Source organism: Sus scrofa, chromosome 2 (genome assembly GCF_054392235.1).
Source record: "Sus scrofa isolate SSC_HxYL_T2T_F1_AM1 chromosome 2, Sscrofa_HxYL_maternal_Yorkshire_Landrace_v2.0, whole genome shotgun sequence".
NCBI classification, from domain to species: domain Eukaryota; kingdom Metazoa; phylum Chordata; class Mammalia; order Artiodactyla; family Suidae; genus Sus; species Sus scrofa.
Window position 1 is genome coordinate 9,939,072 of NC_139384.1, and position 23,127 is coordinate 9,962,198.

The 23,127-nt window shown below is 59.2% G+C and overlaps 1 protein-coding gene across 1 annotated transcript in view; it reads left to right on the forward strand.

Annotated features, from left to right (window-relative positions):
• Positions 1-7,620: 7,620 nt before the first annotated feature.
• The window catches only part of SYT7 (synaptotagmin 7), a 64,955-nt gene continuing 49,448 nt past the window's right edge, over positions 7,621-23,127 (forward strand). The window contains exon 1 of the mRNA XM_085010944.1: positions 7,621-7,907. Within this exon, the coding sequence (XP_084867070.1) occupies positions 7,877-7,907 (31 nt within the window). The 5' untranslated portion in view covers positions 7,621-7,876. The remainder of the gene's footprint in view (positions 7,908-23,127) is intronic.

The window sequence follows — 23,127 nt, forward strand, 5'->3', positions numbered from 1 at the left end:
CTTCCCAAGGGTACCACAACAGAACTTCTTCATCGGGCTGCTGTGACTATTAAGCGGGATAATGCGTGTTATGCACTTGGCACTTGGGCCTGGCAAGCCCTCAGAGCGCAATAAATGGTGGCTGCTGCTATTATGATTATTGCAGGGCCGGGACCGGATTCCGGCTCTCGGTCTGGTCGGGCCAAGGAGCCCAGCAGCCCCCAAGAGCCCTTAGAGAGGAAGGGGGCCTCGTAACCTGAACTTGCCCTTCCTGCTACCCTCCCAAGCGCAGAGCCAGACATTGTGGAACTGGGGCAATCACAGCTCTCTGGGCGCGGACAACCCTTTCACCTGCTGAGAAGGGGGACTCCACCCTCCACCTCCACTGCAGTCTTCAACTCCAGATGGGGCGCGGGGATGGGGTCTCAGTCTCCGGGCCTGTCACGTCCCCAGCTTGGGCACCCGCCCCTCCTCCTCTGGGGCAGACCGTTCCTCTCCCGTACTCGGTAATTCACCAGCTCACGCGGGCTCCGCGGCGCCCCCTCCGCGCACGCGCATCCCCGCCTCGGCCCCTGCCCGGCTGGAGACTCCGCTGCCGGTGCCAAGGGTGGGTCCGTCCAAGTTGGCGAGAAGGACAGCCGCGCTGGGGGCGCCCGTCGTGGGGGCTGGCGGCCCAGGTCCTGATGTCTCGTCCCCCATCCCCCAGGGTCTCTGCAGCAGGGACCCACCCCAGTCGCGCCTTCTGCGCAGCCCGGGAGGAGGAACGGGAGCGCGGAGGGGCGAGCGGCGCTGGCTGTGGCGAGGGCTTGCGGAACCCGCCAAGGTCTCGAGTCAGTGGGTGTCGGCTCCTGCCCCCTCACATACCGAGACCTCTCCTTGAGACTTTTCAAAGCCTCATTTTACCTTCTCAGCCTCAGGCTAAGGGATCTTGCCCTGGACTTGGAAACAGATTAATGGGTCCCTTGCCCCTCTATGCGGCCCTCAGTTGGGCAGGAAGAAGAGGCGTGTTCCCCCGGAGTCTGGGGGATACTTACTCCGACCCCATCCTTACCTGGACCGGCCGGGGGCTCCCTGGGAGGAGCCGGGCTTCACTGAAGCGGCCCTTCTACCAGCTGGGCTCGGGTCTGGGGTCCCGCCACTGCAGGAGAAAGCCTGTAGCTCTGGGAGGCCCCCATTAACGAGGCCACCGCTGGGGGAGCTGAACGGAGCTCGGGTCTCTGGGGGAGGTAGCCGCAAGGGCCAGGGCTTTGAACAAACCACAGAAGGTTTCTGCAATATCAAAAGAGCTCTTAGTCACTAATATATGGGGGGAGGGGGGCCGTTGGTGAAAGAGCCTCTGCTTGGTTCCCATCAGCGGGAGGATCAAAAAGCATTTGGTCAAAGAACCTTTAAATACCTTGAAAGGCAGGTGAAGCCTGTTCAATAGGCTCCAAGAAGTATTGAAATGCTAGTCTGAGCTGCTGGGAAGCTGGATGCAGCCACAGCGAGTGCTGGGGGAAGGGGCCACTGAGGCAGGAGGGAGAAATGGGACCGCTAACTCACCCCCACCATCACCCAAGAACCACTGTGGGGAGGGTGAGTAACACAGAGAACTGGATTCAGACTGTCCAAAGCTAGAAGGGACCTTGAAAATCTCTGGGCCGGGGAATTTTTTTTTTATTTTATTTTTTATTTTTTGTCTTTTTAGGGCCGCACCTGTGGCATATGAATGTTCCCAGGCTAGGGGTCGAATGCGAGCTGTAGCTGTCGGCCTGCACCACAGCCACAGCAACATCAGATCCGAGCCTACACCACATCTGCAACCTACACCACAGTTCACGGCAACACTGGAGCCTTTAACCCTCTGAGCGAGGCCAGGGAGCAGCACCCACATCCTCCCAGCAACTAGTCAAGGTTGTTACCACTGAGCCATGACGGGAACTCCTGGGTCAGGGAATTTTATTTAGAACCTGTAGGACCCTCACCCACCCAGTTCTGGACAGAGTGTTGTGTCGGTATTTGAATATGCAAATACAGAACAATGAATATGCATTTTTCTAGGGAAGAGCGGTCCATGGGGTTCATTAGATTCCCAAAGAAGTCAAAGGCCAGGTCAAGATGAAAAACCAACATCCTCGTGCTACAGACTGGTAAACGGAGGACAGAATCACTTGCTTCAGGTCACTCAGCTTGTAATCGGCAAGCCGAGGTGCTTCCACACGCAAAAGGGCATCTCAGAATGTCTCGGGGGCCCAGAGCTGCCCGAGACTGAGGGAGGGGCTGTCTCAAAACAGGGACCTAAGACCAAGATTCTCCCTGAGGCTGGGGCTGTGGCAAGCCGGGCCTGGCAAGGAGAAAGGGCACTAGATTTTACCTTCTGGGATGATGAGGGGTTTGGAGAGCTGAGCCAAGCACACGAGGGTCTCAAGGTGACCGTGGAGAGAGAGAGAGGGGCTCAGGGTCAGAATTTAGATAGAGAGGAGTTCCCGTCGTGGCACAGTGGTTAACGAATCCGACTAAGAACCATGAGGCTGCGGGTTCGGTCCCTGCCCTTGCTCAGTAGGTTAACGATCCGGCGTTGCCGTGAGCTGTGGTGTAGGTTGCAGACGTGGCTCGGATCCCGCGTTGGATGGCTCTGGCGTAGGCCAGTGGCTACAGCTCCGATTCCACCCCTAGCCTGGGTACCTCCATATGCCGCAGCGGCCCAAAGAAATAGCAAAAAGACAAAAAAAAAAAAAAAAAAAAGAGAATTTAGATGGAGAGAAGGTTACAGGGAGAAAGGATGTGTGTGTGGGGGGTGGCAGTGGGCTAGGGGGTCGAATTGGAGCTACCGCTGCTGGCCACAGCCACAACCACAGCCACAGCAAGCCAGATCCGAGCCACATCTGCGACCTACACCACAGCTCACAGCAATGCTGGATCCTTAACCCACTGAGTGAGGCCAGGGATCGAACCCGCATGGTTCCTGGTTGGATTCGTTTCTGCTGTGCCACGACAGGAACTCCGGCCCTATTTTCTGATGAGAAACCTGAGGCCCAGAGATGTCAAGTAAGTGGCCAAGGCCAAACAGCTGGATCGTGGCAGAGGCAGGACCGGTATTCAGGATTCTTCCCTGGATGCTGTGGACCAGCCCCTGCCTCTTTTGTATCAAGCCTCCAAAGCAGGGTCCAGCAGACGTGCGGCAAAAGTGGGGCCCAGGTAAGCCTCTGAGATTCAGGGGTGACTGGATCTGTATTGTGATGACGTGAACATAGCAAAGGCTGCCCCTGCCTTCTCGGAGTTTGCTGTTGCATCTTTCTGGGGAGACGACGTCTCTGAACGTTATGCTTTTACCTTCTCCAGACCCTTAATCCTCTGTCAAGGAGGAAGGGGAAGCCTGGAGGGGGCGGCTGCGGGGCCGGGGTGGCAGAACAGGTCGCTCCTGGGCTGGCACATGGCAGGCTCTGCGGTTGCCTGCACAGCTGCCTTCCGGCTGGTCTCCGAGGCTGCCTTGCCTGGATCAGAAGGATTATGAGCCAGAGTCTCTTGCTCCCTGGATGGTGGTGAGGAGGGAGGTGTGTTTGTTCTGTCACGTGAGCTGCACAAACAGCTCCCTCAGCATTTTATTAATAATTCAGCCCATGGCCGAGAGGGCGGGGCTGGGGGGACGGGAGCTGTGGGGAGAGAGCAGCGTTGGAGACCATGCCAGGTGGAGGCCAGAGGGGGACCCAGGAGCCGTGGCCTAGCAACAGAGCCAGGCGGCCTCAGGGGCCCTGTTTAGGAGAATACAGGCCTGGCATCTGCTCCTGAGGGGCAGAATGTCCCCCACCCCCACCCCCGCCTCACCTCCCTCCCAAAGCCGGCCCAGGACACCTGGACCCTGAAGACAGCACCAGGTCACAGACGGACCCGAGGGGGCCACAGCCCGCCCTGTGACAGTCCTTGGAGAACCAGATGCCACCAGCATTTCCTGCCACGTCATGGAACCCAGGACACAGGGCCAGCAGCGTCAGAGAATGAGAGTGGGGTGGAAGGGGAGAGGCGGAGCAGCAAATCCCCAGGCCCTTGCCTGCGAGGGGACTGGGCAGAGCAGACGTGATGCCTAGGCTCTGACTTCCTTTCTCAGAGGAACCGCTCCCTCCCCCAGGCTTCATTTCCTGCTTGGGCTCTGCCCCCCACCCCAGACGTTCAGAAGCTCTGGGCTCAGAAGACAGGAACTCCCACTTGGCTTGGCTCTCAACGATGCTCCAGCAGGAGAGAGTAGCCTTCAAATGCAGGCGAGTGGTTCAAGGTTAGACATTTGGAAGAACTTCCCCAACAGGCAAAAACATGGGCATGGGGAATACATGATGTCCTTGCTAAGGATAAACGAGTGATGATAACGACATTCACAAAGCTATCAAGAGGGAGTTCCCATTGTGGCTCAGCAGGTTAAGAACGCTACTAACGTCCCTGGAGATGTGGGTTCGATACCTGGCCTCTCTCAGTGGGTTAAGAATCAGGCCTTGCCACAAGCTGCCACCTAGGTGACCGATGTGGCTCTGATCCCGAGTTGCTGTGGCTGCGCTGTAGGCCTACAGCTGCAGCTCCAATGCAGCCCCTAGCCTGGGACCTTCCAGATGTGCAGATGTGGCCCTAAAAAAAAAGAAAAACAAACAAAACCCAAAATCTATCGAGCAGCAGTTCTGTGCTCCACACATCATATGAAGTGCTTTCATTCTATTATCTCATTTAATCCTTATAGGAGACCTTATTGTTATCTCCATTGTAGGAATGAGGAAACTGAGGCCCAGAGGTGTCAAGAAGTCTGCTCAAGGCCACACAACTATGAAAGGCAGAGCTACATAAAACTGTAGTCTTTCTGGGAGTTCCCTTCATGGCTCAGCGGTTAACGAACACGACTAGGATCCATGAGGATGTGGGTTTGATCCCTGGCTTCACTCAGTGGGTTAAGGATCTGGTGTTGCTGGGAGCTATGAGGTAGGTCACAGACGTGGCTCAGGTCCCATGTTACTGCGGCTGTGGCCTAGGCCAGCAGCTATAGCTCTGATTCAACCCCTAGCCTGAGAACTTCTATATTCCATGGGTGTGGCCCTTAAAAAAAAAAAAAGCTGTACTCTTTCCTCTTTCCAAGGACTCTGTACATCCTAGACAGAGTAACTGTCAGTAACTGAGGCCAGGGAAAGGGTGTCTGCAGAGCTTTTCCTGTGCCAGTGATGCAGGCAGGAAATAAAAACCCACCCGGAATTCCCAGTGCGCCAGAGCCTCAGATTCCACAACTGTTATCTCCTGGGGTTTAGCTAGTGTGTCTGAGGGTCTCTTTGGCTCTAACATTCTGGCACAATGGTTGTCTAATGCCTGCTGGCAATGAATGAGATAGGAGCTTTTATTTCTATAAGCGACAGTCCATAAGCTCTCAGAGGGGTCTTCTTGCGAATCTCGTGGTGCTGGGCAAAAGGCCAGGCGTCAGGACCAAGGATTCTACCCGTGGTTCTCTCACCAGCTCCCTGGGCTGTTAGCTCTGGGCTATTAACTTCCCCTCTAGAGGCCTCATCTTCACCATCTGTCACCTGAGGTGTGGCCTGGGTCATCTCTCAGAGGTCCTCTCTCCACCAACTCTGGAAAAACGCCACCATCCTAGATGCTTAAAAAGGTCTGTTGCGTTGCAGTGACAAAGTCTGCATTCCTCCTTCTGGATTCTCAGGTTGATGGGTAGGGAGACTCCTGAACCGGGAGCCTTTCTAAGTGGTACCCATTGATGACAGGGGTGGGGGCAAGGGGGTGGAAGGGGTGGGGGTGGGAAGGGGCGAGCTATTTGCTCTTTACTAGGATGGTGAGAGAGGCAGCCGGGGGATGACAGCCAGAGCAAGCCAAGCCTGGAGATGCTGGAGTCCCAGCCTGTTGGCTTTCTGGGGTCTGCCAAAAAAGGGTGTGTGGATAGTGCCTGAATTCTTGGCCGCAGGTGAGTGAGGATGGCCGCAGAGTGTGTGAAATATAATGGCCCCTGACCGGGGGATGAGGAGCTGAGTTTTCTGGCCACTGAGGAATTATGGGCTGAAACCTACAGATGCCTTTTTTCCTTCCATTTTTAATTAGAACATTCACTCCAAGGAAATCTGTTCTCCACCGGAACAGTCTTCATGGAGGTTTGCTTGGGGGAATTTCCTTGTCTATTTCTCAACCAGAAAAGCTGTGGGTGGAGGTGAATGTGTGTGTGTGTGTGTGTGTGTGTGTGTGTGTGTGTAACAGGCTTCGTGTGAGTTCAAGGGGATGGGGGGGTGTCAACGTTGAGGAAGGCTTGAGATGGAGGCTTGTCCCTGTGGGTGCTGGCTGCCTGCTGTGCTGTGGGAAGGTGGAGGTGTGGCTGGGCGTGCGCCATGTAGTATAAAGTCCATTTCTGGGGTGAGAATAGGAATCTTTGGTTCACCTGCGAACGGCATTCTCAGCGGAGGGGGGTAGGGGCAGGATGCTGCAGCAGCCCTGGGATTTTGCCCTCCTGTGTATCCCCTTCAGTTCAGGGTAGGAGCAGGCCCTGGATTGTGTGACGCTTCAGTGTCTGTATCTCATTGTGTAGGAGGTGTATTTGCGTGTGTGTGTGTGTGTGTGTGTGTGTGTGTGTGTGTGTGTGTGTTGGGGGGTGCTGTGGAGGAGGTGATGTAGGTGATTAGGTGTGTAGGTGTGTGTGGGGAGGTCTCTGTACCTGACACCATCAATGGTTCAGTTCCAGGCTTTTAAAAGCCTTGGGAGATGGGCCCCTTCTCCTCCCTGCCCCAGAATCAAACATTCTGCAGAGAAAGGAGAATTAGGGTTCACCTGATTTGGACTGTGCTGAACTGACAGCGGGGCGGAGGAGGCCAAGGGAGCCCACGGATGGAAGGGGAAGGAGGCCTTTCTTACCCACTGAAGTGCTGGGGTCAAGGGAATTGGGGGGGGGTTTGCAGGGGAGAAGAGGTGCAAGAGAAGGATGAGCAGAGGCTGAAAGGGCTCTTTTCTTCTATTGAGCGGCTGGGTTAAGTGGAGAGGGTCACTAAGCCTAGTCCCTCACAGAAGGTGGCGATGCTAGACCTTGGTTCCAGCTGTGGGCAAGATCTGGGGATGGCCAGAGCTTCGGACCAGGCTCAGCGCTGGCAAAAAATCCACTCCTGGTTTTCACACACGCCAGCTCCCCTTCCTGAAACCGCCGCGCTGTCGAGTCCCGAGCTGACGCCCTCCAGCCGCCACCGAGCGAAAAACCCGGAGTGGATCTCCACGCCTTTTGGAATGGAGTCAAAGGGCGCCTCGGAGGAGGTGGCCCGCTCCGCCGCCCTGCCGGGTTCGAAGCCGCGGCCATCAGCGCGGGGCATCCGCCGGGCGGGTCGCGCGGTGCTCCGGGACTCGCAGGCTCGAAGAGCCCAGCCGGCGGGCTCCGTGCCCTCCCCCCAGGGGCTGCGGGCGGGCGGGGCGTGGGGCGGTGGCGGTGCCCTCGGGGCGGCTCCTGGCGGCGGTGGGCGCGGGCTGCAGTGCAGCGCGCGGCCGGCAGCGGGCAGCAGCGGGCACAGGCGGTGGCGGTGGCGGTGGCGGCGGCAGTGGCAGCGGCGCTCGGCAGCGGGCGGGCGGCGCCGGCGGTGCCCCGGGCGCGCTCACACACGCGCTCACACACACACATACACACGGCCTCGTACACACTCACACACGCTCCGGCGCGCACACGCGGCGCGCAGGCCAGAGGGAGGAGGCTCGGCGCGGCTCGGCGGCGGCGGCAGCGTGCTCGGCGGGCGGGCGGGAGGGCTGGCGGGCGGCCCCCGCTCCCCGGCTCCGCGGCTCGGTGCAGCCAGTGCGGCCCCCGCCCTCGGACCCGCCCCCGGGGGTCGCCCAGCCCCATGCCCTGCAGCGGCGGCGGAGCAACGCGCGGCCGCGGGCGGCTCTGAAGAGCCCGGAGGGAGCCGGAGACGAGGGGACCATGTACCGGGACCCGGAGGCGGCCAGCCCAGGTAAGCGCGGCCCCGCGCGGGCTGGGGCGCCCCGCACCGGCGGGCAGGACGGCGGCAGCGCCGGGCGCCGTCTCGGAGCCCCAGCCCGGGGCTGCTGTCCACGGAACCGCACGGACTGCCCCCACTCAGGGTCACCCCAGCCCCGGGAGCACGGGCTTGAGCAGCAGCAGCCCGGACCCCGGCCCCCCGCAGTCCGGGCACTGCCAAGCTTGATGCCGGGGCGCCGGCTTCGCAGTGTCCCCACAAGGACCTCCCCCCCCACCCCCAGCAGCCCAAGGACAACGTGTGTGGCGGAGCGAGGAGCCGCTGCCCCCGCAGTGCCCTCAGAGGCACCCCCGGGTCCCCAGCACCCGTACCCCTGGGGTGCCAGTGCTAGGGGGCCACAGGGCAAGGATCCCGAGCAGCTTTCGGCCAAGGTTGTGGGCACCGGGAAGCGGAGTGACACCGGCAGTGCCAACTGTGAATTGAGAGGGTGCCAGGGGGCGAGTGAGAATCTGGTGCAGCAGCAGGAGACGGGGGCTCTGGGGGGAGGGGGTAGCGAGGCGCAGGAGCGTGGAGGAGGGAGGCAGGGGTACCTGAAGGGAAAGAGAGCAGAGACTGGTGAGAATAAGGGTGAATGGGGGGAATGTTCTCCTGGGCTTGGGGAAGGGGTAAGCAAAGAACCCCAAACTCACTCCCGTCCGGGTCGGAGAAGGAGGGGGAGGGGCCGTGCTCCTTTGCATTTCTCCGGAGCCCAAGCCCGGGGAGTGGCCTGGGAGCCCACGGCTGCCTGGCCTCCTGGAAGCCAAGCCGAGGAATCTTTCCACCTTCCTCGGGAAATTGCTCTGCCATTTCCTCCTTGGCTCCTGACGCCTCCTCACACAGTGCCCACCTGTAGGCAGGTCCCCTGCAGCTCCTGCCCAGGCTCAGTCTCGGCTCCCACCTGGGGTGCCCCACCCCAGACCCAGCACCCCCTGCCTGCCAGCTCTGGCAGCAGGGTCTCATGCCTCTGGGTTTCTCTCTGATGCCAAAAGCACGACACGGCAGCCTGAGGACTTGGACCCAGATGAAGAGCCTCCAGGCTTACTGCTGCTGACCTGGGGCGGGGGACCACTAAGGCCCTTTACAGAAGGGGCCTAGAGCCCCAAGGCTTTTGAGGGCAGTCCAGGGGGAGCCGGCTTTGCCTGCTCTTGCCCCGGCCTGCATCTGCTCTTTCCCTCTAGGGGCAGCCTCAGCCTGTCCCTGCCTCCGTTCTCACCCCTATCAAGTCATTGCAGCCCAAGCCCACTGAGGAGGACCTCCTGGGTGCCAGGCGTGGCACACACTCAGCACTTGCGTACATGGGGCAGAACCTCATGCCCATCCACGAATGTCCTCTCTAGGTGATGGCCGAAGGGACATTGCCTTTGGAGACCCCTCCCCTCATCTCTCTGCACCCGGGTCACCTACCCTGCCATCTTCCCCCAAGAGGCCACCAGCCACCAGCACTTGGACCAAGGACAGAAGCGTTCTCTGGCTTGGATCACCCCCTCCGAAGCCAATGGCTTAGTTCAGAGACCAGCTCTGGGGTCTGCAGATGGGAGGGGGAGATGCAGTGAGGACATTCCCCTCCCCCACCCTGCCAGGCTGGCAGCCTCTCCTTTCCTATCAGGCCAGTGGCCTGGGGCTCTGACCTGGTCCCCTCTCCCTCCCTCCTCTTTCCTCCCACGCCTGGGCACCATGACATCACCACTCCTCCAAGCACCTCTGCCCTCTCCACAGAGGCCAACTTGATGTGCTTGGCATCTTCTGGGCAAAGGGCCTGGAACCCAGTCCCGCCCCTGGCACACTGGCAGCCCCCAGGCTTTGCCCTCTCCCCTTCCAGTGGGCCTCCGTGCCTGGGCTGGAGACCCATCTTGCCCACTGCGGCTGCAGGACAGTGGCAGTCCAGCAGGACAGGGACCGCTCGGACTGGGAAACAGGCTGGCCTGGGGTTTACTTCCTTTTCTCTGATGTGGACGCTTGGCTGGGGGGGGTCAGAAGCTGCCGTCGATCCCAGGCCCCTGGGGAACTGTCAATCTGGCCTCTGAGCCCTTACCCGCCCCTCCACCACCATCTCCGTGCTCCCTACCTACCTCCTGTAATCCGTACAGCTCCAGGTCGGACTTCCCCTCCCCCGCTCACCCTGGGCTCTCCAGGCTCTTCTCCCCCAGGCAGGTGTGTGTCCCCCGAGGCTGGCACGATATGCAAATAAACTCCCATGTGATTCAGGTCCACCCCTCTGGTTCCGCAAAGGCCGGTACCTTGTACATCCCCAACCCTCGTCCCACTGCCCAGAACACCTGCGGCCCAGTCCTTTAGAAAAATCCTAATCACCTGTCCTCTCCTGCGCCCCCACGTCCCAGGCTGGTTTCAAAAGGTCCCTGTGGTACCCCCTCCTTCCTCCCAGGCCCTCTGCAAGTCCCCACAGGGCTCAGCCTTCTGCTAAGACCCTTACCCTGACAGGAGACAGGCGCTGTTCCCTCCCGCTGCAGACCCCTGGCCCCCAGGCCGTTCTCTCCCTGATCTATCGTGGCTGAAGCAAAGGACTGTGGGAAAAAGCCAGAGCCCAGTGAAGACTGGCCCCCCCACACACACACACCCCCATCGCTTCTGTTCCCGACCTTGCCCCGCCTGCCCCGGCCATGCCTGCCACCTCCTTTGTGCCCCCTGCCATAGGTGTACACCCCTCTTCCTGCCCTCAGCCTCCATCCTCTGTTCCTCCCAAAGCTGGCCTGGCCAGGCAGCTCTGTGTCCCTTTCCCCGGGTAGGGCAGGGCCTCGGCAGGCCCGCAGGGGTCAGCGTTGCAGTGGGCAGGCAGGACGGTAGCAGGGGAGAAAGGGAGGGAGAGGTGACCTTGCAATGAGCGAGTGAGCAAGGCCAGGGAGGGAAAGTCTGGGCCGGTGCAGCAGCGCTGGGGGAGAGTTCAGGTCCTGAGGGCCCCGGGCCCTGCCCCCAGCCCCCTGTGAACTTGTCCTTGGGAGTCGCAGTGCTTGAAGTCTTCCCTGTCTGTCCCACCTGTTCGTCGGCTCTGCCCCCTACAGCAACTCTGCCGGGCATGTCATTCCTAGGGAGTATGGGGGACACTCTGCGTGGGACGGGGTGGGGGGGTGGGCTTGGCACAGTGGGTCTTCTCTCTCAATCAACGAGATTGTCCGGGCCAACCCTCCACCCACTGGGCACAAGTTAGGGGCAGAGGCTGTTGGGAGATGTGGGGGGCAGGAATCACAGATCAGCAGTGTGCTATGAGAGCCATCAAGGTTAGGGACAGGGGATGGAGTATGGGACAGTCCAAGGAGGCCTGACTGTCTGACCACTTGACTGACAAAGTCTCCCCACCCCCCAAATGCCCCATCTGCACAGGCCCAGACCCCCCTGGCCTACCTCCTGGGCTTGGGTCAGAGTCTGGGACCTCCCAAAGGGCCATGGCTGGGAGGGGGACTTGGGGCAGAGCAGGTCTGAAATGCAGGGCTGGAAGTATGACTTTGGTGGGGCTTGGGTCAGGGGAGCCAGTGCCCCCAAGCTGTAGTGCTTCAAGGAAGACAGCACCCCCCGCCTTGGCCTTGGGTCCTGCTGTTCAATGGCCTCTTGGGGACAGCTTGACCGGCAGGCTGGGTGCTCAGGACTGGGGGTTGGAGGGGTGCGAGAGAGCCTCCTTCTGGTTGGGGAAGAGGGGCTAGAGCAGGCTGGATTGGTCTGGGGACACACAGGTCAGCAGGTGACAGGTGAGGGACAGCTGGAAGGCAGAGGAGCAGGTGGGTGTCAGGTGAACAAAGACAGGCCCTAGGCAGCTGGCCTACCCCAGCTGACCCCAAGCTCAGGCCCAAGGGCCACTAAAGGCAGCACTGAGTGGCAGTGGAGGACTGTCCCCTTCTCACCCCCTCCACCCCTGCTGGTGCAGCAAGTCCTTGGGGAACCGGCGGAGGAGGAGTGGGTGGTTCCCCTCTTCCCGCTCCCCCCCCCCGCCGCCCACCACCCCTATTCTCTCTGGGACTTTGAATCCTTATGGAATCTGATGGACCATTTTCAATAATTGCTTCCTCCGGGGGAGCGAGGCTGGGAACAGCGAGGAGAGGCGTTGGGGGGCGGGGGGGCTCGAGGTGTGTGTGTGTGAGATGGGGAGGTGGGAGGCCCAGTTCTGAGCAGAGGACTCTTGGCTGGAAGAGGAGTTGACTGCACAGGCTCCTCCAAGGCGCCGAGGCATCCCAGGTGGGCCCGGGTGGCCCTGCCTGATGCCAATGCCCTGTTCCCTGGGCAGTGCCCTGCAGGTGGCACATGCCGCCGGTGAGGTCAGCACTCTCTGTTGGGGCGGTCACTGGTCTGGCCAGGTGCCGGAGCCAGCCTGTGCCAAGCCCAGCCCGGGTGCCCGCCTGCCTTGCCAGGGAACCCCAGCCAGTGGTACCAGGTAGATCGTGCCAGTTCCGTGGCCATGGATGTCCCTGACCTTCCAGGCATCAGGGGCAGCCTTGCTGGGCCCTGTCCAACTTGTGTCAGAAGGGCAGGCCTTCAGTCTCACCCAGCAGAATTCCCCAAGGGTTGGAAGGGAGTTGGCAGACAGCATGGGACCTGTGGAAGGGGCTGGATGGCGCCCAGAGCCTGGGCCTGGAACTCTGGACCCAGTTAGTTGGAAGGTGGGCTGGCACGTTGAGCCTCGAGGGGCAGGGGGGCGCTCTGCAGCTTCTGCCTGGAGGGGCCCCTTGGAAAAAGTGTCGCCTGTGAGGCTGGGCTGGGAGCTGATTGGTGTGGTGAACTGGGATGTTTGGGGACTTGATATACCCAAGCCATCGAGGGGCCACAGCGCCCGCAGAAAGGGAGGGCGGGGCCGGTGGGGAGAAGCGCGGTGCTGTGTGTACCTGTGCGCGTGCGCGGGCGGCAGCTGGACGGCGGTAAGAGCGGCGTTCATCTGAGCGCCAGGCCCGCTGTAAACAGCAGCTAATGAGTGTATTTGTGGCGAGGTGCGTCGAGGTGCACGGGGAGCTGTGACGGAAAGCTTTGGGGGAGGGCGCCTCTCCTGGCCGGGTACCCAGCCAGGCGGGGCCTGTGCCCTCTAGGGGCCCTGCCTGCCCCCTGCCACACCCTCCCACCTGCCGGCTTGGCTGCCTCCGAGGCCTCCATCTGCTGGGAGCCGGGCCTCACCTGGCTGTGTCGCCAGGGGCATAGATGCTCAGGGTGGGGTTGGGGGAGCGGGTTGGAGCTTTGATGTGTCAGATATGGGCACGTCCATGTCAGCCTGCAGGTCTGTCAGCGTGTGTGTGTGTGTGTGTGTGCGCACGCGTGGGCACGTGTGTGTGCACCTCTCCCCCAGGGCCCTAAGATGAGGACTGGCCCCCACCCCCATCTTGGTAATGACCCTGCTCCTTAAATGCCCTTCCTGGGGTTCTCCATCTGGATGGAGGAGAAAGAGGGGGTGACCCGCTCTGCCCATCAGAGGAGACAGAAGAGAGAGGTCTGAACCCCAGCCTGTACGGGGCGTCAGAGAAAGGGGAGAACTTTGGGCTCACAGAACCCTGCTAGCCCTGTGGTTCTAGAGCCCTCAGGAGCCCCCAGAATGAAAGAGGCAGGGTGCTGTGGGGTCGGTCCTAGCAGGTTGGGGTCTCACAGTGCTGGCTGGTGCAGCACGGACCCCACCTCCAGCCAGGGTAGGGCGGCGTGGGGTGGGGGCAGGCCACGAGGGGCGCCTGCGTGAGGCCCTCCACCAGGGGAGCGGAGGAGAGAGCTGTGTGGCTAATGTGTCCAATTAAATTACTTCAAACCCTGCCGCGGCAGCTGCTCCCGGCGGGGCCCTGGGTACAAATTGGATCCGTCTCATTACCACGGGGTGGTGTCAGCGGGGCCCGAGAGCGATGGCCAGCTCAGCTGGCACTCGGCAGGCCCTCTCCCGCTCTGCCCAACCTGGGCCCGCCATGCTCACTCCGGCACCCCTTGGGCTCCTCAGGTCCTCTGGGTCCAGAAACTGGGGCTCCCTGTACCTCTCCTTGCCATCCTGACCCCCATCCCCAGCAGCCCGGGGGTCCCTCTGAGCCCTCACTTTCTTTCTCCAGGAAAATAGGGGTCCCAGGCTTTATAGGGGGTCCAGCCCAAGGACACTGCTCCTGGGTCACCCAGCCTACCCTGTTCCCTCCGCTGATAATAACAACGGGACCATAATAGCAAGTTCTTGCCTGTGGAGCAGTCAGTGGGTGCCGAGCACTTTATGGTTGCAGCAGGGGAGGGCTTGCTTCAGCCAGGTCTCCAGGGTCAAACAGCTTCCAGCAGAGACGCTGCAGCTGGGTCTCAGGAGCAAGTTACTCCAGCACTCGGGCCTCAGTTTCCCCCTCCGTTAAATGGGTACGATGGTGATTCTTAGCTCCCATGGGGTTGGAGGATGAGACGAGACAAGGCAGAAAACATCTTTAGCAGAAAGCCCGGCACATAGTAAATACTCAGCCAACGGCAGCTGTTATCAACGTTACCCTACACTGAGTGATTGATGTTTGGGATGAGGGTTCCGGAAGCTCGCGGGAGGATGGGCCTGCCTCAGCCTGGTGGAGGAGGAGCAGGGAGGACTTCCGTGAGGCGGTGTTCCTCAGTTACCATCAGAACAGCCAAGACACGTGGATCGTTCAGCAGGTGCCAGATACTGTCCTAAGCCCAAGACATCCATTAGCCTGTCCATCTTCAGACCACTCTGGGAAGGGGGTCGCTTGCGGTCAGCAGTTGATTTGGGGTTCCAGCCACACTGGAGCTTTGGGTCCAGAGTCTGGGGTCTCAAAGGAAGAATAAGAGCTTGCCGTGTGAGCAGGCAGGGTGGGGCGTTCCGTGTGGCGGGGGGACAGCCCATGCAATGGCCCGGAGCTGTAACAGGTCTCAGCAGTGAGTGTCTAGGCGTGCAAGGCTGGAAGGGAGGCCTTTGGGCGGCAGGGATTGAGACTTGGGAAAGACGGGTTGGGCCCCATGATGAAGGGCCTGGCATTCTGAAATAGGAAAGCTGGATTTTTTTATTTTTATTTTTAACGGGCAATGGAGGATCATGGATGGCTTTCCAGCATACCTCTACAAAGAACCTTAAGGAGTTCCCTGGTGGCTCAGCAGGTCAAGGATCTGGCATTGTCACTGCAGTGGCCCAGTTCCCTGCTGTGGCTTGGATTCGACCCCTGGCTCCGGGAACTTCCACCTGCTGCAGGTGGAGCCAAAAAGATTAAAAAATTAAAAAATAAAGAACTTTTAACGCCGTGGCAGTGTGGATGGTGGGAAGCCGGAGGCAGGCAAGGATATGAGCTGGAGTCCTAATTGTCAACATCTGTTCCCACCTCTGCCCAGCCCTTCTTCGGTCTCGCACCCGTGCTGGGCTGTATCCCCAGCATCCATAATCAGGAGCCCCGCCCTCGCGGTGGGTGATGGGCTGTTAAAGGGATAGCCTGATGCAAGGTGAACATGGATGAACACCCCCAGGGGGGGTTACCTGGGGGGCTGGGTATCAGAGAAAGGCTCCCAGGGAGAGGTGTAGAGCCAAGGTGGGCCGGCCCAGGGCCCAGTGGACACAGTTACGGTTCCTGAGCGTCAGTTCTGCTCCCCCAGCCCCCACCATCGGCATCAGGGCTGGGCCCCGGAGGAGCCACCCAGCTTGAGCTCCAGCTGCTAGGCCTGAGCTCCAGAGCCCCAGCAGAGCCAACCCGTCTCCACAGCAACTAGGCAGGCCGCCCCCCTCCGCATGCCCACGGCCCCTGGCACAGGGGCCCATTCACAGCAGGGCCTGGGTACGTCTTCCCACTTCCCTAGGAGGGGTCATCCCAGAGCAAACGCCCTCACGCCCAGGCACCAGCAGCCCGCGAGCATGTTGGCATTTGGGTCCGCGCACACACATGATGAGTATGTGCGCCCCACAGCCGGAAGCGGGGAGGTGGGGAGGGTCTACCTTTGCCACCTGCTTTAGCTGGGGATTTGTTTCCCTGGGGGAGAGGGCCAGGTGAGCATCAAAGAGCCAGGATGGGCTGTGGGCTCCTGCCCCTGGGGATTACGGTAAAGGAGGCAGCCCAGGGAAGGAGCGGTCAGAAGGATTTGCCAGTAGGGGAATGCAGCCAAGGAGAACAATCACTGCTGTACACATGAGGAAACTGAGGCCCAGGGACGTGGAGTGTCTCACCACATCACTCAGTCAAGCAGGGATGAGGAGAGTTCCTGCTATGGCTCAGCGGTAACAAACCCCACTAGTATCCATGAGGACGCAGGTTGGATCCCTGGCCTCACTCAGTGGGTTAAGGATCCAGCGTTGCCATGAGCTGTGGTGTAGGTCGAGGATGTGGCTTAGATCTGGTGTTGCTGTGGCTGTGGTGTAGGCCAGCGGCTACAGCTCCCATTCGACCCCTAGCTTGGGAACCTCCATATGCCACTGGTGTGGCCCTAAAAAGACACACACCCAAAAAAGAGCAGGGATGAGATTTCAAGGCAGCCTCACTCCAAAGCTGAGGTCTTAACCACTGGGCTACCCTGCTCAGTGCCCACCCCCCCATCCGGCTAGGATCCGAGCCAGAAGCCAGCCGGGTGTCTGTGCCCCTCCCTCGAAAGGGAGGGCTGGGAATCGGTATTGGCTGCAGGGTGTCCCAGCCCCTCCTTTAGGGCTCAGGTGTCCCCTCAAGCCTTTGTTCTCAGGTCCCTGGAGCAGGCTGGAGCCTTTCCCCCACCCTATCTCCTCTCCCTCTCTCCAGGCACCGTGGAAGGATCCTCTTACTCAAGGGGAGGCACCCCTTACACCCTGCTTGGCACCTGCCAGCCCTGGAGAAGCCTGATGAATTGGCTGTGTGTACCCCCCCCCACAACCCCATTCCTCCCTCTCCAGCCCCCGCCTGGTTAGGGAGGTGCGAAGGGAGCGATTTCACAGCCTGTCAGCTGAGGCCTAAAAATACCCAGCACTCCGAGATGCTTGGGCAGGGGGAGGAGAGAGCAGGGACCAGGGATGGGGTGGTGGGGGCTGCAATGGTACCTTGGCCAGAGAAGCCCTCATGGCACCCCAGTCCTGCTCGGGAGTGAGGGGCAGACCCTCTGTCCCCTGGTCCCCCATCTGGCCCCATATCTGGCAATGACAAAGGGGAGCTGGCATCTCTAGGGTCTTGAGAGCGCAACTCTGGTGCTCAGACCTAAAAGAGGGCTTGGTCTCAGCCGGGAACCGTGGACCCCGGGCCCCCAGAGCCTCCGGTTGATGCCTTTTTCTCCCTCTCCACCCCCGGCTTGGCTGGCATCGTTGGGCTGTGGGAGCCCGGCTGGGCCTGTGCCTGCTTCCTTCCTGGAGGAGGTGCCGGCTTCTGTTAGGGGAGAGGCGTGAGGAAGGCAGCGTGGATGGGGGTGCCGGCAGGTGCGCCAAGTGACGTGCGAGCCACCCAGGCACTGGAGGGGGGCAGAGGAGAAGGGGTGTGGCGGCCCACGTCACCACCACGTGGCCATGTGCTGAAGCCTGGCACACGGCTCCCAAGAGCCAGCCGGTGCCCAGAAAGGGGGCCGTGTGTGTGCGAGCCGTGGGTCTGCCGGAGCTGGGCCATTCTTGGTGCCGGAATCCCTGTGGAAATGAATGGCCGACTATGGCTGTTCCAGACCGAAATTGGGTGGAAGCACAGGAGTGGGCGTGGAAGCATGAGCAAACGCGTGTTGTGTCAGGCGGACACCTGACAAGTGTGTGCTTCCCAAGTGGAGACATGATGGCATGTGTGCCTGTGCAGGCGGACATAGGCAGGACTTTCTGGGGCACCAGGCGGGGGCTGAGAGAGTCATTAGGGGAATAATGTGGGGTGGCAGCCAGAGCATTGACTCTGGATCAAAAGCAGTGGGGTCCAAATCCCAGATCTGCCATGTATTGATTGTGACCTTGGGCAACTTACTTAACCTGTCATCGCTTCATTTCCCCATCTGTAAAATGGAGACAATAGTAGCACCGACTTCAGAGGGCTGCTGGGAGGGCTTGATGAGTTCATGTCCACGTGCTGCCTAAAACTGTGCCCGCCATAGACTTAGCACCTTGTGTACCAGGTCTTATTATCTGGTCCTACCTTTTGATGCCCTAGGTGGGAGCACCAAGGCCAGAGAGGGCAAACGACCTGCCCAAAGTCACACAGCTTGTTCATGGCAAAGCCAGGACCAGAACCCAGACTCTAGCACCTTAGAACAGGGCTTGTTCAAGTCTAGGACCGCCTTCGGGCCGCAAGAAGCCCCCGCAGCAGAGGACTTTGTAACCCCACTGATGTCTGGGGCCTAGAATCTGCCAGGGCTGGGCTGGGAGCTTGGGAACGCAGGGATCTGAGCATCTTCAGATAATGCCGGCGTGGGGCGGTCCTCAGAGCAGTGGCCAGCCGCTTGAGTTAGAACCATGCCTCTGGTTAGCCTGCGGACTTGGCCAATTACTCAACCCTCCTGGGTCTCAGTGTCTTCTCTATACTGGATAACAGCAATATATACTTTATAGGGTTATCATGGGGCTTAAAAAAGATCTGCGTGTAGTGTCTTAAGTGGCTGGAACACGGTACCTAGTAAGTGCTCAATAATGTTAGCAGCAATTATAACCCATGCAGAACCCTCCCACCCAGTGCTCCATAAATGGTGACTTCCTTTGCTTCCCTTCCAGCCCCTGGCAACCCTCACTCCCTTCTGCCTGCCACCCCCCACTCCACAGGGCTTAGACAGATCAGGGCCTGATGTGCTGACAGCTAAGACCTGTCTTTGTCTCCTGTTATTGGCTTCACCCAGGAGGGAACGGGACCCACCGCTGCGACTTAGCCCCTGAGCCCTCTTCATCTGGCCTCATCACTCACCTGCTGTATGACCTTGGACAAGCACTGTTTCCTTGCTGGGCCTTGGTCCTCCCTCAGTTAAGGGAGGGGCTGGACCACACAGCCCCGGAGCCCCATGGTCCTGTCGCTCTGTGACCCAGGAGGGTCCTGGCTTAGCCCACTGAAGGGGGTGGCAGGTTGGCAGGAAGGAAAGTCGGCGGGCTGCCCTGGGTGAGTGGAGCATCTGGGGCCCGAGCCGGCTGGTGCCTTCCATCATGCCCGCCCGCACCTGTGGCTGCGTAGGAGGGCGTGCAGGCCCGACTGGCTGGGCACTGACATTGGGGGAGGCTCAAGGACAATGACGTAGAGAGAGCCCTTCTTGGGGCCCTGGGAGCTGCCACTCCAGCCGTCCTCCCCCGCTCTCCTCCCCTTCTCCTCGGGGCTTTCCTTCAGCAGTTCCTCCTTCTCTCCTTCCCTTTCCCGGAGTCTCCCAGGATCTCCGGGCCTCTACCTCTTCCACTTCTATAATTTTGACCGTATTCCAGATTGCCTCCTTCCTTCCTCCCCCTCTGCAGAGGGGCAATCTCTGCCCCCCTCCTCCATCTCCCTGCTTCCTGAGATGGCTCCTTTTTCCTTCCTATGACGTGTCCCCATTTCTCTGGATCTTCCTGGCTCCCCCTGCTGCTCCTGAGCCTGGGTCCCTCTCTTACTCAGCACAGCACGTCTAGGCTCCTTCCAGCTTCTTGGCCCCTGTCTCTCTCCCACTTCAGAGTCCCTCCCTCCTTCCTTCTCAGCATCCCCACCTCCCTTCTTCCCGTCCTCTGGAGCGCCTTACTCCTCCACTAGTCCCCACCGCCACCCTAAAAAGTTTCCTGGCCTTCTTCTGATGATGGGGCCACCAGTTTCTGTGGCTGGTGCTGCTACCTAGTACCTCACCTCATCAAAACCCCCCCCGCCGCCCCCGGCACCTGCCGTGAGTTGAGAAAAGGGGTCAGCCCAGGGCCCAGGGACTGGCAGTCTTGCCTCCTAATTAGCAGGAAGTAATTGCCTGGAAAAAAAAAATTTCATTTAGAATGAGACTCGGAGACTCCAAGTTAGAGCTGAGCCAACTGATGGCCTCTAGGGAATAGGAGGAGGGAAGCATCTCAGGTCAAGGCCTCGGGAAGCCCTCAGGACATGAAGACCCTTAAGACGCCCCTTCTGGCTTGGTGGCAGGACCCCAACCTTGCAGAAATGGGGAGAGGGAGCCCTAAACTGGGAGCCTGGACATCTTCATCTGAGTTCTGGCTCCACTCCTCACTGTGTGACTTGGGGCAAACCACTCATTCCTTTGAGCCTCAGGATTTTTTTCTCCTGTAAAATCAAAAGAGGGCCCCAGTATCATGGGGGTTGATTTGGACAGTGGGTATGAGTGCACTTTGGGGGCTGTAAAATGCCACGGGAGTGTGGGCTGTTACTGTCTTCCTCCCTGTGTCTCTCAGCTGAGACATGAGGCTAAGGGGGCCGGGGGGGGGTGTCATCTTAAACACACCTAAGGGGAGGTGAGGCTTCCCCGAGAACATGGAGGGATGGTGAGGTAGACCCAGCTGAGCTGCAAGATTGAGGGCAGACAGATGTGGTTTCCCAGGCCAGTCTCAATACTTGCCAGTGGCACCACCCTGAGTGGTCTCCTCACCTCTCCAATCCCCACTGTCCTCAACTGTAGGATGTTGATTGTGATGCTTCCCTGGGGGAGGGGAGGTTGGTAGGGCTAAATGAGAGGTTGACAGAGCTCCTAGCACAGTGCTTGGCCTATAGTAAGTGCTCAATAAATGATATTAGCTATAGCTGCTATTGTGGAGGTCCCGCTGTGGCACAGTGGGTTGGAAAGCCAATGGCAGCGGCTCTGATCACTGTGGAGGTGTTTGATCCCCCACACTTTCGGCATAGGTGGCAGCTGCAGCTTGGATTTGGCCCAAGGCAGCCATAAAAACCAAAACAAAACAAAAAATTTTTACATTAAAAAGTCTATTGTCCTTACTCCCCGTCTGAATCCAGAAAAGCTCATTTGAGGTGTTGTCTTCAGGTTGTTTGATTTTGCTGCTGGTTTTTTGGAAGGATGGGAATTTCTACACCCAGTGAGGCTAATTTCTAGCAGTCCCTGGAAACACAAAGCAGATCTGCTTCTCGAAGAGCCCCCAACTGTGGGGTGGGGGAACAGGAGTGGGCTGCAGCTGTTGGCCTTTTCCCCCAACCCCCACTTCTTCCTAGGGAGGCGCTGTGGGCAAGTTCCTTATTTGGGTGGGTGTGAAGTTGGGAGTCTCTGCCCCAGTGGAGGCGTATTACAGGTCTTTGCAATCATCTGCTTGCCAGCAGGAGAAAAGGTTGTTTGTTTAAACAGGTCTACCCCACCCCCCTTGGAAGAGGGAACAGGAAGTTTCACCTGGCAGGGTACAGCAACGTGAGTTGAGTCTTCGCTGCGCACGGGACAGCATGGCACCCCAAGGCGGCCAGAAAACAGTGGGACAGCCTGGAGCGTTTGGGTGTTGGGCAGTTCTGCAAGCTCAGAGCGCCAGATTGCCCTGGGAGGGGTGAGGGGGTGGCGGGGGCCCGAGCGTCTGCCGCTCCTTCCCCGCACGCCCAGGCGTCACCGCTGGGGACCTTCTGTGTTCCTCCTCTGAGCACAGTACCCGCGCCAGCCGCCAGGAGGCATTGCGGCGGGGCTCCCCTTGAGAGAATGGGATGAGGCATTTACATTACAGGGAAGCTCCTTTTGTTTGGAGTAGGGCTACTGACTGGGGTCCTTGGCATCTGCGCACCTCATCCAGGTATAGGAGGTTCTTGAAGTCGGCGAGCAGGCTGCTCACCGCCGTGGCTTCTGCTCGGGGCTTATCAGGGAGTAATTAGCAAAGGAAGGTGGGACCGCTACTCTGCAGTCCTGGAAAAGGTTCTGGTTTCCTGAATTCAGCTCACCGGGGATAATGCGCGGGGTGGCCTGGAAAAGGGTTCAGCCCAGGCACTGGGTTCCGTTTCAGCACCAAGGACAGAGGCGGCGTGCCGATCGCTGTTTCAGCACCGCGGACAGAGTTCAGAGCGCAGCGCTCTATGGATCCATTCAAATATTTGTGGTGCAAATAATATGCCCAGAATATGAAAGGATGGCACTTCTGAGAGGGAGCCTCAGACACCTTATATACTAACGAGGAGACTTAGGGCCAGAGAGTTGAGTTAGTTGCCACAGTGACTGTCGGTGGCAGCACTGGGTTCAGATCCTTAGTGGTCTTTCTATCCTCTTCTCTCCTACCTGGATTCCCACTAATTATAGCCCATCTTCCGGAACATCTCTGGGAGCAGCTCCACATTATGTTGCATCCCTGAGAACCCTTGAGCTGGTGAAGATCAAGTACACCCCCTCCCCCACCAAAAGCTCAAGTCAAGAATTTGAGGAGTTCCCGTTGTGGTGCAAAGAAGTGAATTCGACCAGTATCCATGAGGACGTGGGTTCAATCCCTGGCCTCCCTCAGTGGCTTAAGGATCCGGCTTTGCCGTGAGCTGCGGCGTGGGTCGCAGATGTGGCTTGGATCCCACATTGCTGTAGCTGTGATGGAGGCTGGCAGCTACAGCTCCGATTCAACCCCTAGCCTGGGGACCTCCATATGCTGCAGGTGTGGCCCTAAAAAGGCCAAAAAAAAAAAAAAAGAAGAAGAATTTGAATCCAAGGATAGAAGAGTCCTAGCCCCCGTGGCTTTGATGGATGGATCCAAGCTTCAGGTGGGAGGGTGTCAGGGCAGGACAGGTGCCCTGTCCTGTAAGGAAACCTGTGACTTGGGGAGGTAGAGTTGAGTCATCAGCTTGAGGAACTCTTAAGTGCTCTGAGATTGTCAAGTAAAATATAGCGCACCGTTCCAGCCCCAGCTTCTTTGCAGCCGTGTATTATTAATAACAATAAGATGCTGATTTAGGCCAAGGCACAACAATGCATTATTCATAGAAGTAACTAGTGGTCAAGGCCTGCACTTAATCATCACACGCCCCCGATCCTGCCCCAGCTCCACACTCCTGGTGAAGAGGCCCTCCAGCTGAGCTCCTCCTTTTCCTGGGCCCCTGCTGCTCTGATGGACATGGCCATTGTCATGGCTGCCCAGGCAGCTCATCAGCTTTGGGATCAGGTGGGTGGCAGGTTCCGGGCTCACTTCTGGCTGGACACCCTTCAGTCTGGACTCCCTGCTCTCGAGCTGGCACATGGCCCTGTCTGTCCTGAAGGCTTTGACCCCGGTGGCGTCCAGACTCAGCAGTTCTCTGGGGTCTACAGATGGCCCACCCCGCCTCCTCAACTCCTTTTGAGGCTGAATCCTGAAGCCAGACACACCAGGCTCCCCTAAGCCAGGAACTGTAGAAGGTAGGGGGGTGGCTGTGGTGAGGGGAGGTGGTCACCAGGCAGAAGGTACCGCCATCACCTCCTTGAAATATGACGATGGATGTAAAACCCTCCGTAAGCTCTGAAGCACTTT